The sequence below is a fragment of the Pagrus major genome, chromosome 18 (assembly GCF_040436345.1).
Source record: "Pagrus major chromosome 18, Pma_NU_1.0".
NCBI lineage: Eukaryota > Metazoa > Chordata > Actinopteri > Spariformes > Sparidae > Pagrus > Pagrus major.
In genome coordinates, this window is record NC_133232.1 from 4,563,763 (window position 1) to 4,575,000 (window position 11,238).

Genomic DNA, 11,238 nt, shown 5'->3' on the forward strand with positions numbered 1-11,238 from the left:
CATTTGTTTTTTTAATATTTCCATGTAGATACGACTACGGAGCCATAGAGAGGACTCCATGCGTGGTTCACACCCTACAGCTTGTAGTGAATATGTTGCAGAAGGAACCCCCAATCCAAAGGCTGTTGGAGAAAGTGAGGTACTTGGTGAACAAGTTTAGGAAGTCATCTGTTGCCACAGAGCGGCTGCTGCAGAAGTGTGCTCTGGTTCTGGTAAAAGACTGTCCCACCAGGTGGTCAAGTTGCTTTGCTATGATGTCTTGCTGTCTTGAAGTCAAGGAGCACCTCACAGCTGTGGCTGAGTCCATGGGCTGGGACAGCCTGCCCAGTGAGTGGCAGAAGATCGGGGTGCTGAGAGACCTTCTTCTGCCGTTTGCAGAGCACACTAAGTTGCTTGAAAGTGACACTCAATCACTTTCCCTTGTTGTGCCAGCACTCCTGGATCTCAAAAACCATCTGTCAGAGTTCTCGCTTGCACATGGAAGAACCTACAAAGATGCAGCTACTCTGGCTCAGAAGATGCTGTCCAGCATGGATAGGCGCTTTAGTGTGTTTCTTGACATAACAGCTGACAGCTTCTCACCACTTCCTGCAGCAGCATGCTTTGTGGACCCTTGTGTAGCTGAAACCCTTCTGGAAAATGATGACATTAAAGTACAGGATCTTGTCAGAAAGGCAAAGGACTACATTGCTCATCTTGTTCCACAAAGAGTGCAAGTACGAGAAGAGCAGTTGACTGATGATGAGCAAGTTGCAAATAATGAGGGTACAGAGGCTCCAGAGTCAACCCCCGCAAAACGGCGTAGATTTAAGTTCTTCAGTGCCAATCGTCCATCGAGGCCCAAGACAACAAACATTAGGCAGGAGATTTTGAAATATAAAGAGGGGCTGTCCGAGTTCCACCAGACTGCTGCTGAGGTTGAGGAATCCGGCATTGAGTATTGGTTAACTCAGTGTTCTTCCACTGCGTTTCCAACACTGAAACCTCTGGCCTTGGACCTCCTGTCGATGCCAGCCTCTCAGGCATTTACAGAGAGGGTCTTCAGTGTAACTGGTTACCTCTCTCGTGGCCGCAAAAACAGGGATAGGACCCTTTTGGAAAGAAGTGCTTTCCTCAGAGTAAACAAGCCTAAGTAGTAGTTAATGGCTGGCCTGAACAGACATGCAACAAGCATGCATGTACTACACACACACACACACACACACAGCACTTTGATGAGCAACATTTCCAGTGTGACAACCAGTCTTAAAATAACACATCCAGAAGGTTACAGTTTTTGTAGTTGCTGTTGAGACTGCTGGTTATTTGGTTTAGTAGTTGGCATAATTCAGTACTATCTGTTATTTGTTCTTTTCTGTCAACGAATTCCCATCTCATTATATCTCCCTAAGGTCCAAACCATTTGTAGTGTTATATCTTGTAATAGTTTTTATGATGCAAAATCTGACTTCAGTTTACAAGCAATACAAGTCACAGACACACACATTTTATTTGCACTTTTTTATTATGTTATTGTAGCTCGAGCATTCAAGCACCTTGTTTCTCTTTAAGTTAAACTTGAATGTAATGTCAATTTTTTCTGGCATTGTCATTTGAAGCTATTTTATTTATTTATTTAATTTAAATTTATGTGTGTGTACTTCTTACATGTTTGGTAGGTAAAATAGATATGTTGTAAATTCAAATCAGTGCGTCTTCCGTGTCTGGAATTGAATGTATTCTTGAGTCTATAAGGTAACAATAATATAATAATAAGATAACCTTGTTTGACTTGTGAAATGGGTGACTTAAAGAAAATTTTGGTTTTGTCTATTCTATACTAGGTACTTGGACTATATTAACTGGGTTAAATAGAATTGCATTACTAAAAAGAGACTAAAGTACAATTTTCATTGACTAAAACTAGACTAAAATGTCATCAGTTTTCGTCGACTAAAACTAGACGAAAATAGTCATGGATAAAATAAGACTAAAATGCTCAGACTTTCAGTCGACTGAAACTTGACTAGACTAAGGGCGCGTTCACACCAGCCTTGTTTAGTCCGGTTAAACCGAACCCTAGAGCGTTTGCCCCATGGTGCGGTTTGTTTGGGTCGGTGTGAACGCTGGCCTTGAACTCTGGTGCGGACCAAACAACTGCACCCTGGTCCGCCTCATAGAGGTGGTCTCGGTCCGCTATCAAGCGAACTCCAGAGCGGATTATTTCTGGTGTGTACAGTATGGGGCATTCATTCATTCATTCGTTCATTCATTCAAGGAGATGTATGGATTCTATAAACAAGAGCTGCTTTTATGATGAGCCAACTTTGTGATTTTTACACGTTTGTGATTGTCTGCTTACCTCACTGGTCCCGCTTGTGTAGAAAAAACGTCATGGTAGGCCCTCATTATTGCCTGTCGTCTACTCCGGTACGATCGTCGGCTCGCATAGCGTCTTCGGCAAAATGCATGGATTAAGACATTATTTAATGCCCGCTGCTCTATGAGGCGTTTATACGGGCGGTCCATTGAAGTTTGCGTGTAAGCGCTCCAGATCAGCACTAATGTAAAAATAAGCAGATGCTCCATGATGTACAGTAGGCTACTGATCTGATGTACAGATTTGCTGTCTACCCGCCTAAACAGTTTGACCAATAACAGAAGGGCGTTGCGACCACGTGAGTTTTGTTTACAGATTTTGGACCGTTTGAGTTTGGCCTTTGTGAACGCAAACCGGACCGACTCAAAATTGAAACAATGTATCATCCTTGCGTTGGTTCGGATCAAAAAACAGACCTTTCACGGACCTTTAGGTGTGAACCCGACCTAAAAAGAGTATAAACATGTTGTGTCTGTGTAGCTGTGTTGTGTCTCTTTGTGGTCGTGTTGTGTCTCATTGTGATCGTGTTGTGTCTCTTTGTGGTCATGTTGTGTCTCTATGTAGTCGTGTTGTGTCTCTTTGTGGTCATCTTGTTTCTCCATGTTGTGTCTGGGTCCAGGGCGGCATTCCGAAGGGCCGCCATTCCGAACGTTCACTTTCATGTTTCGGAATGCCGGCCCTTAATTATTTTTGAAAAAAGGGCGTCATTCCGAACCTGAAACCCTAACCTTAACCATAACCCGGTCGGAATGGCGGACCGTCGGAATGGCGGTCCTTCGGAATGGGTGTCGCCCCCCGTTGTGTCTAATAAAAACTAAAATGACAATTTGACACAAAGACTAGACTAAAACTAAAATTAAAACAGGCCGCCAAAAACAACACTACTGTGTAGCTGTGTTTTGTCTCTATGTAGCTGTGTTGTGTCTCTGTGTAGCTGTGTTATGTCTCTGTGTGGTTGTGTTGTGTCTCTTTGTGGTCGTGTTGTGTCTCTGTGTAGCTGTGTTATGTCTCTGTGTGGTTGTGTTGTGTCTCTGTGTAGCTGTGTTGTGTCTCTGTGTGGTCGTGTTGTGTCTCTATGTAGTCGTGTTGTGTCTCATGGTGGTCGTGTTGTGTCTCTTTGTGGTCGTGTTGTGTCTCTGTGTAGCTGTGTTATGTCTCTGTGTGGTTGTCTTGTGTCTCTGTGTAGCTGTGTTGTGTCTCTGTGGCCGTGTTCTGTCTCTATGTAGCTGTGTTGTGTGTCTTTGTGGTCGTGTTGTGTCTCTGTGTAGCTGTGTTGTGTCTCTGTGGTTGTGTTGTGTCTCTGTGTAGCTGTGTTGTGTCTCTTTGTGGTCGTGTTGTGTCTCATTGTGGTCGTGTTGTATCTCTTTGTGGTCATGTTGTGTCTCTATGTAGTCGTGTTGTGTCTCTTTGTGGTCATCTTGTGTCTCCATGTAGTTGTGTTGTGTCTCTTTGTGGTTGTGTTGTGTCTGTATGAAGCTGTATTGTGTCTCTATGTAGCTGTGTTGTGTCTCTATGTAGCTGTGTTGTGTCTGTGTAGCTGTGTTGTGTCTCTTTGTGGCCGTGTTGTGTCTCTTTGTGGTTGTTTTGTGTCTTGCTCCACTGTAGTGGGCGTATGGACATTATGATCCATCTTTGTCGACACGCCACCTCAACATGCGGAGAACAAACTGGCAGAGACGGGTCAGGGGCAGGACAGACTGGTTGGGGGCAGATCCAGAGACGGGTCAGGGGCAGGTCCAGACACTGGTCAGGGGCAGGAAGGGCAGGTCAGACACACTTCCTGTTTAATGAAGGAAGCTAAACATTTTTAACATTTCCGTGAAGACTGAGTCACACAGAGGAACACACTCACGCTGATGCTGGTATGTCTGTTTGTGAGGACATGACGCAGTCAGTGACCCACACTGTGAACATTTAACACACAAACACTATACATACACATTTAACACACAAACACCACACATGCACATTTAACACACAAACACCACACATGCACATTTAACTCTCTAAAACTGGTCCTCACAAAGATAGACAAAGAACAGTTGCACGCACACACACACACACACACACACACACACACACATCTGGATTCCATTAGCAGTTGAGACAAGTCAACACCGGCAGCAACAGACTGCTGAGCCTCAGAGCACCGGTATACTAATACTATAGTACTACTACTGTACTACAACAGTACTACTACTTTACTACAACAGTACTACTACTGAACTGTAAAACCATAGGACTGTTAGAGGAAGAAGAAGAGAGCAGCTGCTGTGGAGAGAAAAAGAAAACAGACAGAAGGAAAAAGGAAAATAGGAGACCTGGGAGGAAGAAAAGAAGAAGAGAAGAAAAGAAGAAGAAGACAAGAAAAAGTGAAGGAAGAGAAGAAGATGAAGTGGTGTTTTGGGACTGTAGTCTTCGTCTCTCTGCTGTGGACCGTTTGCAGCGTCTCTCCGTCTCCTCACCCTGCAGATGAATGCTCCGGCATGTCTCTCCGTAAGTCTTCTCCTCCTTCTTTCTCTGAACACATGCAGGCAGGTACAGACAGATCAGACTCCCAGCAGCCACTGCTTCACATCAGATCATGTTTTAATTGGCTGTTTTGTCAACATTCATTTGTGTCTTTGTGAGGATATTTTATTACAGTTTCTATGAATGAAGACTCGACACTCTGAGATAAACAGTTGACTTCTGCGTCAACAAGAAACCCAATGATCCTTTTTCACAATGATTCTCTCTCTCTCTATATATATATATATATCTATATATATATATATAGATATAGATATAGATAGATATGTAATCAATACAACATGTTACTGTGAGTAATTAGAGTAAAGGTCGTGGTTGGATGTTGGCCACTTCCTGTTGACAGCCTGTGCCAACAACAACACAACCACACAACAACACAACCACACAACAACACAACCGACTGTGTGTTTAAAGTTTAAGTTTTGGTGCGCTTTGTCAAAGAATTCGTAATATTCTCTTTATATTCTGTTATATTAAAATACTAATAAACTGTTGATATGCTACATTATAATTATACTAACTAGTAATTATAAGCAGCAAAACATATATAAATGTGTGTGTGTGTGTGTGTTTATCTCATGTAAATAAATATCTGCTGTGTTTTCCTGTTTAACATCAGATCCTGTTTACGACACTGAGCTGTAAACTGACGACTGAAACTGTACTACAGTTCAGTACTACAATATTACACTACAGTACTACAATATTACACTACAGTACTGTACTGTAGTACTACTAGTACTACTACACTGTAGTTTAGTCTAGGTGAAGATAAGACACATGTATCGACCCTCTGAGCCCACAGACTGAACTTTATTTAAATGTTGGAGAGTATTTCCATTAAAACTCATTGAATCATTATGGAAACACAAAATGTTCAGATATCATATCATATATGTAATAATGATGACAAAGCAGGAACAGTCACATGTCGTCACAGACAGGTTCAGAAACATAAAGCAGCGTCAGGATTAAAGGTTCATTCACACAGAACATGAACAAACATTAAAAACTTCATGACATGTGTCAGACACTTATTAAAGGATGAGAAAATGTTTAATATCATTTGATAATTATCTTTTTTAATGTAATTCATGATACAGACCACAAGAGGGCGACACAGACCAAAGAAAAACATTTGCACCTGATGTCATCATATATGATTCACACATGTACTTATTATTAGTCATCGTTGGTTTCATCATATATAAACTGATGTTGAATGTTGTGATTTTATTTATTATTATTGATGTTAATAAGTAAAGTAAATCTTCTGAGATCAAAGTCTTCATCTTCCTGCTGACCATCTGAAATCAGCCACATGATTTCCCTTCACAATAAATTCTGATGTTAAAGTATTTTAACAAAAACTTCATCTTCAGCTGGTTGATCAGAATCAGAATCACTGAACGAGTCCTGATCTGGTCTCTGCAGGTCTACAGACTGACCTGTGTTCTGGTCTCTGCAGGTCTACAGACTGACCTGTGATCTGTGTTCTTGTCTCTACAGGTCTACAGACTGACCTGTGTTCTGTGTTCTGGTCTCTGCAGGTCTACAGACTGACCTGTGTTCTGGTTTCTGCAGGTCTACAGACTGACCTGTGTTCTGTCTCTGCAGGTCTACAGACAGACCTCTGTTCTGGGCTCTGCAGGTCTACAGACTGACCTGTGTTCTGTGTTCTGGTCTCTGCAGGTTTACAGACTGACCTGTGTTCTAGCCTCGCAGGTCTACAGACGGACCTGTGTTCTATGTTCTGGTCTCTGCAGGTCTACAGACTGACCTGTGTTCTAGCCTCGCAGGTCTACAGACGGACCTGTGTTCTATGTTCTGGTCTCTGCAGGTCTACAGACTGACCTGTGTTCTAGCCTCGCAGGTCTACAGACGGACCTGTGTTCTATGTTCTGGTCTCTGCAGGTCTACAGACTGACCTGTGTTCTATGTTCTGGTCTCTGCAGTTCTACAGACTGACCTGTGTTCTGTGTTCTGGTCTCTGCAGGTCTGCGGGCATTCCGGTTGAAGACCTCCTGTAACTTCACCACCCTGAAGGAGAAGCAGCTGAAGGAGATCCAGGCTCCGACTACCATCCTGTACCTGCCAGTCCTGTACCTGCTGGCCTTCATTGTGGGTCTGCCCTCCAACCTGCTGGCTCTGTGGATCCTGGTCTTCAGGACCAAACCACTGCCGTCCACCACGCTGCTCATCAACCTGACTGCCGCAGACTGCCTGCTGCTGCTGGTGCTGCCGTTCCGGATCATGTACCACTTCAGAGGCAACCACTGGGAGCTGGGCGAGCCCTTCTGCCGCGTTGTCATGGCGATGTTTTATGGCAACATGTACGGGTCGGTTGTGTGTCTGGCGCTGGTGGCTCTGGACAGGTACATCGCTCTGGTTCACCCGTTCGGTGCAAAGACGCTGCGTACCCGGCGGACGTCTCTATACATGACGGCAGCAGTGTGGACGGTGGTGCTGGCTGCCATGCTGCCGCTGCTGGTGTCTCAGCAGACATACGTGCTGGATGAGCTGCAGATCACCACCTGCCACGACGCACTGCCCGAGGAGGAGCAGGAGAACTATTTCCTGCCATACTTCGCCACCTTGTTCACCTTCTGTTTCCTGCTGCCCTTCACGGCCGTGCTTTTCTGTCACGGTGCCGTGCTGCGCACCCTGCTGGCCGAAGGGAAGCGCTACGGTCACGCCGTCCGGGTGACGGTCCTGGTTCTGCTGGTCTTCATTGTGTGTCTGCTGCCCAGCAACATCCTCCTCCTCCTCACCTACACAGACAGCTCGCTGGACGGAGACGGCGAGGATGTCTATGTCCCCTACATGGTCAGCTTAGCAGTTAGCACCTTCAACAGCTGCATCGACCCCTTCATCTACTACTTTGTGTCCGTGGAGTTCAGGGAGAAGGCCAGGAGCGCTCTTTGTTGCCGTGGCGACTCAGAGGTCAAACCGTCGTCTCTGGGCAACAACGTGTCATACTCTTCATCATCATCATCAGGCCTAAGGTCAAAGGTCACCATGCTGACTGAGTCCAGTCGGTGTGGGAAGTCTGAGACAGGCTGATGGCCACATGACTGCTGACATCATCACAGCTGTCAATCAAACATCTGTTCCTTTAAAGTGAGAAGTTGTCGATATGAAGGCATTGATCCCTGATCACTTGATTGATTGTAAACTTCATGATGACAGTGTTACTTTAGTTTATGTTACATGAATAAAACGATGAAGGAAAAAAACATATGAGAAGAATCTTTACTGCTGTTTGTTTGAGGAACACATGAGACCAGTGATCAGCCTCCAGGATGCCTTGAGCTCCTTTAAGGACAAAATATGATAATACACTCTAAAGTTTAACAACTCATTAACAACTTGTTTAAGTCTGTCAGAGAGAATATTTCAGCTCCGAACAGTGAAGTCAGTGCTGAAGTGTGTTGAACTGTCATTCTGTCTAATGTCCAGCAGGGGGTGACTCCACTGGTTTCAAACAGTAGTCAGGATTGTATGGAAGCTTATGAGAACTTGATTTGTGACCTCAACAGTTTCATGATGAGCTCATGGTCCAAAGTAGGAGATGATTTAGTTGTTACCATGGCAACGTGTCCTTGTCTTAGTCAGATCCAATCAGGATATTCTCCCGAACTCTCACCTTTAATTGTCCAAATTTCGTCATTTCTGGCTCCAAAGAAACAAGATGGCGACGGGCGTAACGTCAAACAACAGGTGACATCACCTCTTTATTGTCAACAGAAATCCACCTGGTTCTTCCAGACAGGTACACAATAAGTATTTCACTGATTACCTGCGCCCAGTAAATAATGATATCGTCTGTGAGATGACAGGCGGTGGTGCTCATACCACTTTTGTCCATAGGGGGCGCCAGAGTCAACAGAAATGAAAGTTTCTTGTAGCTGCTTTGATCTGTTTCATGTAACTGGAGCTTCATCTGGGATGAAGATGAGGAAACATGTTTTATCATCATGTCTACAGGTGAGAACACAGTGACATTAGAAACACTGCAGGTCAGATCCATGTTCCTCACTTCACATCTGGATCATCATCTGGACGCTGAAGAACTTCTTCACCAGAAGTGGATCATGTTCACAAATCAGAACAGGCCAGAAGCTCAGCAAATGTTCTGTAAAGTCAGGATGTGATGCTCTGAGTGACCAGCAGAGGGCGGCAGGCGCCCATGTTTCACTGCAGCTGTTTCCTCCAGCTCAAAAAGTCTATACATATGAAGTATAAATACTTCAGGGAAAGTAGTAGTGCAACCATTGAATACTACAGGCAAAGTAGTAGAACTACCATCAAATACTACAGTTAAAGGAGTAGTACTAACATCAAATACTACAGTTAAAGGAGTAGCACTACCATCCACTACTTCAGTTGAAGTATTAGTACTACCATTAAATACAACAGTTAAAGTAGTAGTACTACCATCAAATACTACAGTTAAAGTAGTAGTACTACCATCAAATACTACAGTTAAAGTGGGACTACTGTCATCAAATACTTCAGTTAAAGCAGTAGTACTACCTGTAGTGGCCATTTGTCAATTAATTTAAATCAAACTTTAAATCAAACTTCAAAATAAAAATCAGAGATTCACTGTTCCACCTTGGGCTTGTGATGTACGCAGGCAAAATTAGTTCAATGTTCCTTTGAAAAAAAACAAGCAAGCAAACAAAGAAGGAAATCTGTGTGCCTCTCTTGCTCTGGTAAAAAAGCATAGGCCCACCCAGGTGCATCATGGTCCTACACCTGTCCTTCTGTCTATATAACTTCAGGTGCCCACAGTGTTCCCCAAATTCCCGAATACAACTAAAACAAAACAAATTCTAATTAGACAAAACTGAACATGCTAAAGAAGGAAGTAACAAATAACTAGCAAAAGAAAATGCTATCAAACTCTAATCTAAATAAAGCAAACATCCAGAATAATCAAACAAAAATATGACTTGTTATCAGCAAAAATAACAACCAAAACTAACAATAAGCAAATAGTTCCAACACTTCCATCAAATACCACAGTTAAAGTAGTAGTACATGTGACCCCCCTCCTCCGTGACCTCCACTGGCTTCCTGTTGTGGCCCGCATCCGATTCAAGACCATGGTGCTGGCCTTCAAGGCTGTCAACAGAACTGCACCCATCTACCTCCAAACACTGGTCAGACCACATGCCCCAGCGCGAGCACTTCGCTCTACTACATCAGCTGGCCGGCAGGTACCACCATCGCTGAGAGCAAACAAAGGTCGCTCAGCGAAGTCGCGACTCCTCTCTGTTCTGGCGCCTCAGTGGTAGAACGAACTCCAGACCAATGTCAGGACAGCAGAGTCACTCGCCATCTTCTGCAGAAGACTCAAGACTCACTTGTTCAGACTTCACCTGCACCCCGCATAGCGTGACTCCCCCCCAAAAAATAAAAAAATAAAACCTGTTTGCACTTGTATGTTCTGACCCTCAGCACTTAAATCATAGCACTTATGTACTTAAGGTATCTTGATAAATAGCAGCTACTTTGCTCAGACGAGGGCTTGAAAATTGTTTCTATTTTTTCATTCTTACTTTATCGACGGTGATATGTTGTGACAAATGTACTTATTGTAAAAATGTAATGTAAATGTAATACTACCATCATATACTACAGTTACAGTAGTAATACTACCATCATATACTACAGTTACAGTAGTAATACTACCATCATACAGTATACTACAGTTACAGTAGTAGTACTACCATCATACAGTATACTACAGTTACAGTAGTAATACTACCATCATACACTACAGTTACAGTAGTAATACTACCATCATACAGTATACTACAGTTAAAGTAGTTATTAGGTAAGAATGAGCTTGCTGATTTTCTCATTTTTCCTTATGTTATTTAAATATACATTTTGTACTATAACTTTGGATTTGAAGTTTAAATATTGATCTAATAGTCAATGAAGAGTAAGTTTAATTGATGTTGGCTATTTGTTAATCTTTTCTGATTATAACAGGCTATTTCATTTAAGTTTAATACTCTCGGTACTGTAGCTTTAAGAGGCAGCAGCCTCGCACTCTGGTCAGGTCGTTGACCTGAGTGTAATGTGGACCCAGACTAGCAGTGGAGACACACGGTTTTCTTACCGTGTCCTGTCCTGTATTGTTTTATTACGAGAAGGCCAAGTTTATGGATAATTGAGTGACACTTGTGGAATAAAGGTTTCTTTATTTTTTCAACATTACCTGGACGTGGAGTGAATTATTAAGAACAACAGCGCCTGGACACGTGTAAGCCATGAATACCAGCTAGTCAACATTTGCCGCTACAGTAGTAGTACCACCATCAACAAATACT

At 43.2% G+C, this 11,238-nt stretch overlaps 1 protein-coding gene across 1 annotated transcript; it reads left to right on the plus strand.

The window, feature by feature from the left end:
- The first annotated feature begins 4,505 nt into the window (after window positions 1-4,505).
- Window positions 4,506-8,066, plus strand: LOC141013595 (proteinase-activated receptor 4). Its single transcript, XM_073487370.1, has 2 exons — window positions 4,506-4,855; window positions 6,888-8,066. The coding sequence occupies exons 1-2, from the start codon at window positions 4,750-4,752 to the stop codon at window positions 7,952-7,954; spliced, it is 1,173 nt and encodes a 390-aa protein (XP_073343471.1). The 5' UTR covers window positions 4,506-4,749; the 3' UTR covers window positions 7,955-8,066.
- The last annotated feature ends 3,172 nt before the right edge of the window (window positions 8,067-11,238 follow it).

Excerpts from the sequence above, each read along its gene's own strand:
- LOC141013595 (XM_073487370.1), top strand. The coding sequence starts at position 4,750 with ATGAAGTGGTGTTTTGGGACTGTAGTCTTCGTCTCTCTGCTGTGGACC. Across the intron at positions 4,856-6,887 it reads ATGCTCCGGCATGTCTCTCC|GTCTGCGGGCATTCCGGTTG; the intron begins GTAAGTCTTCTC and ends TGGTCTCTGCAG.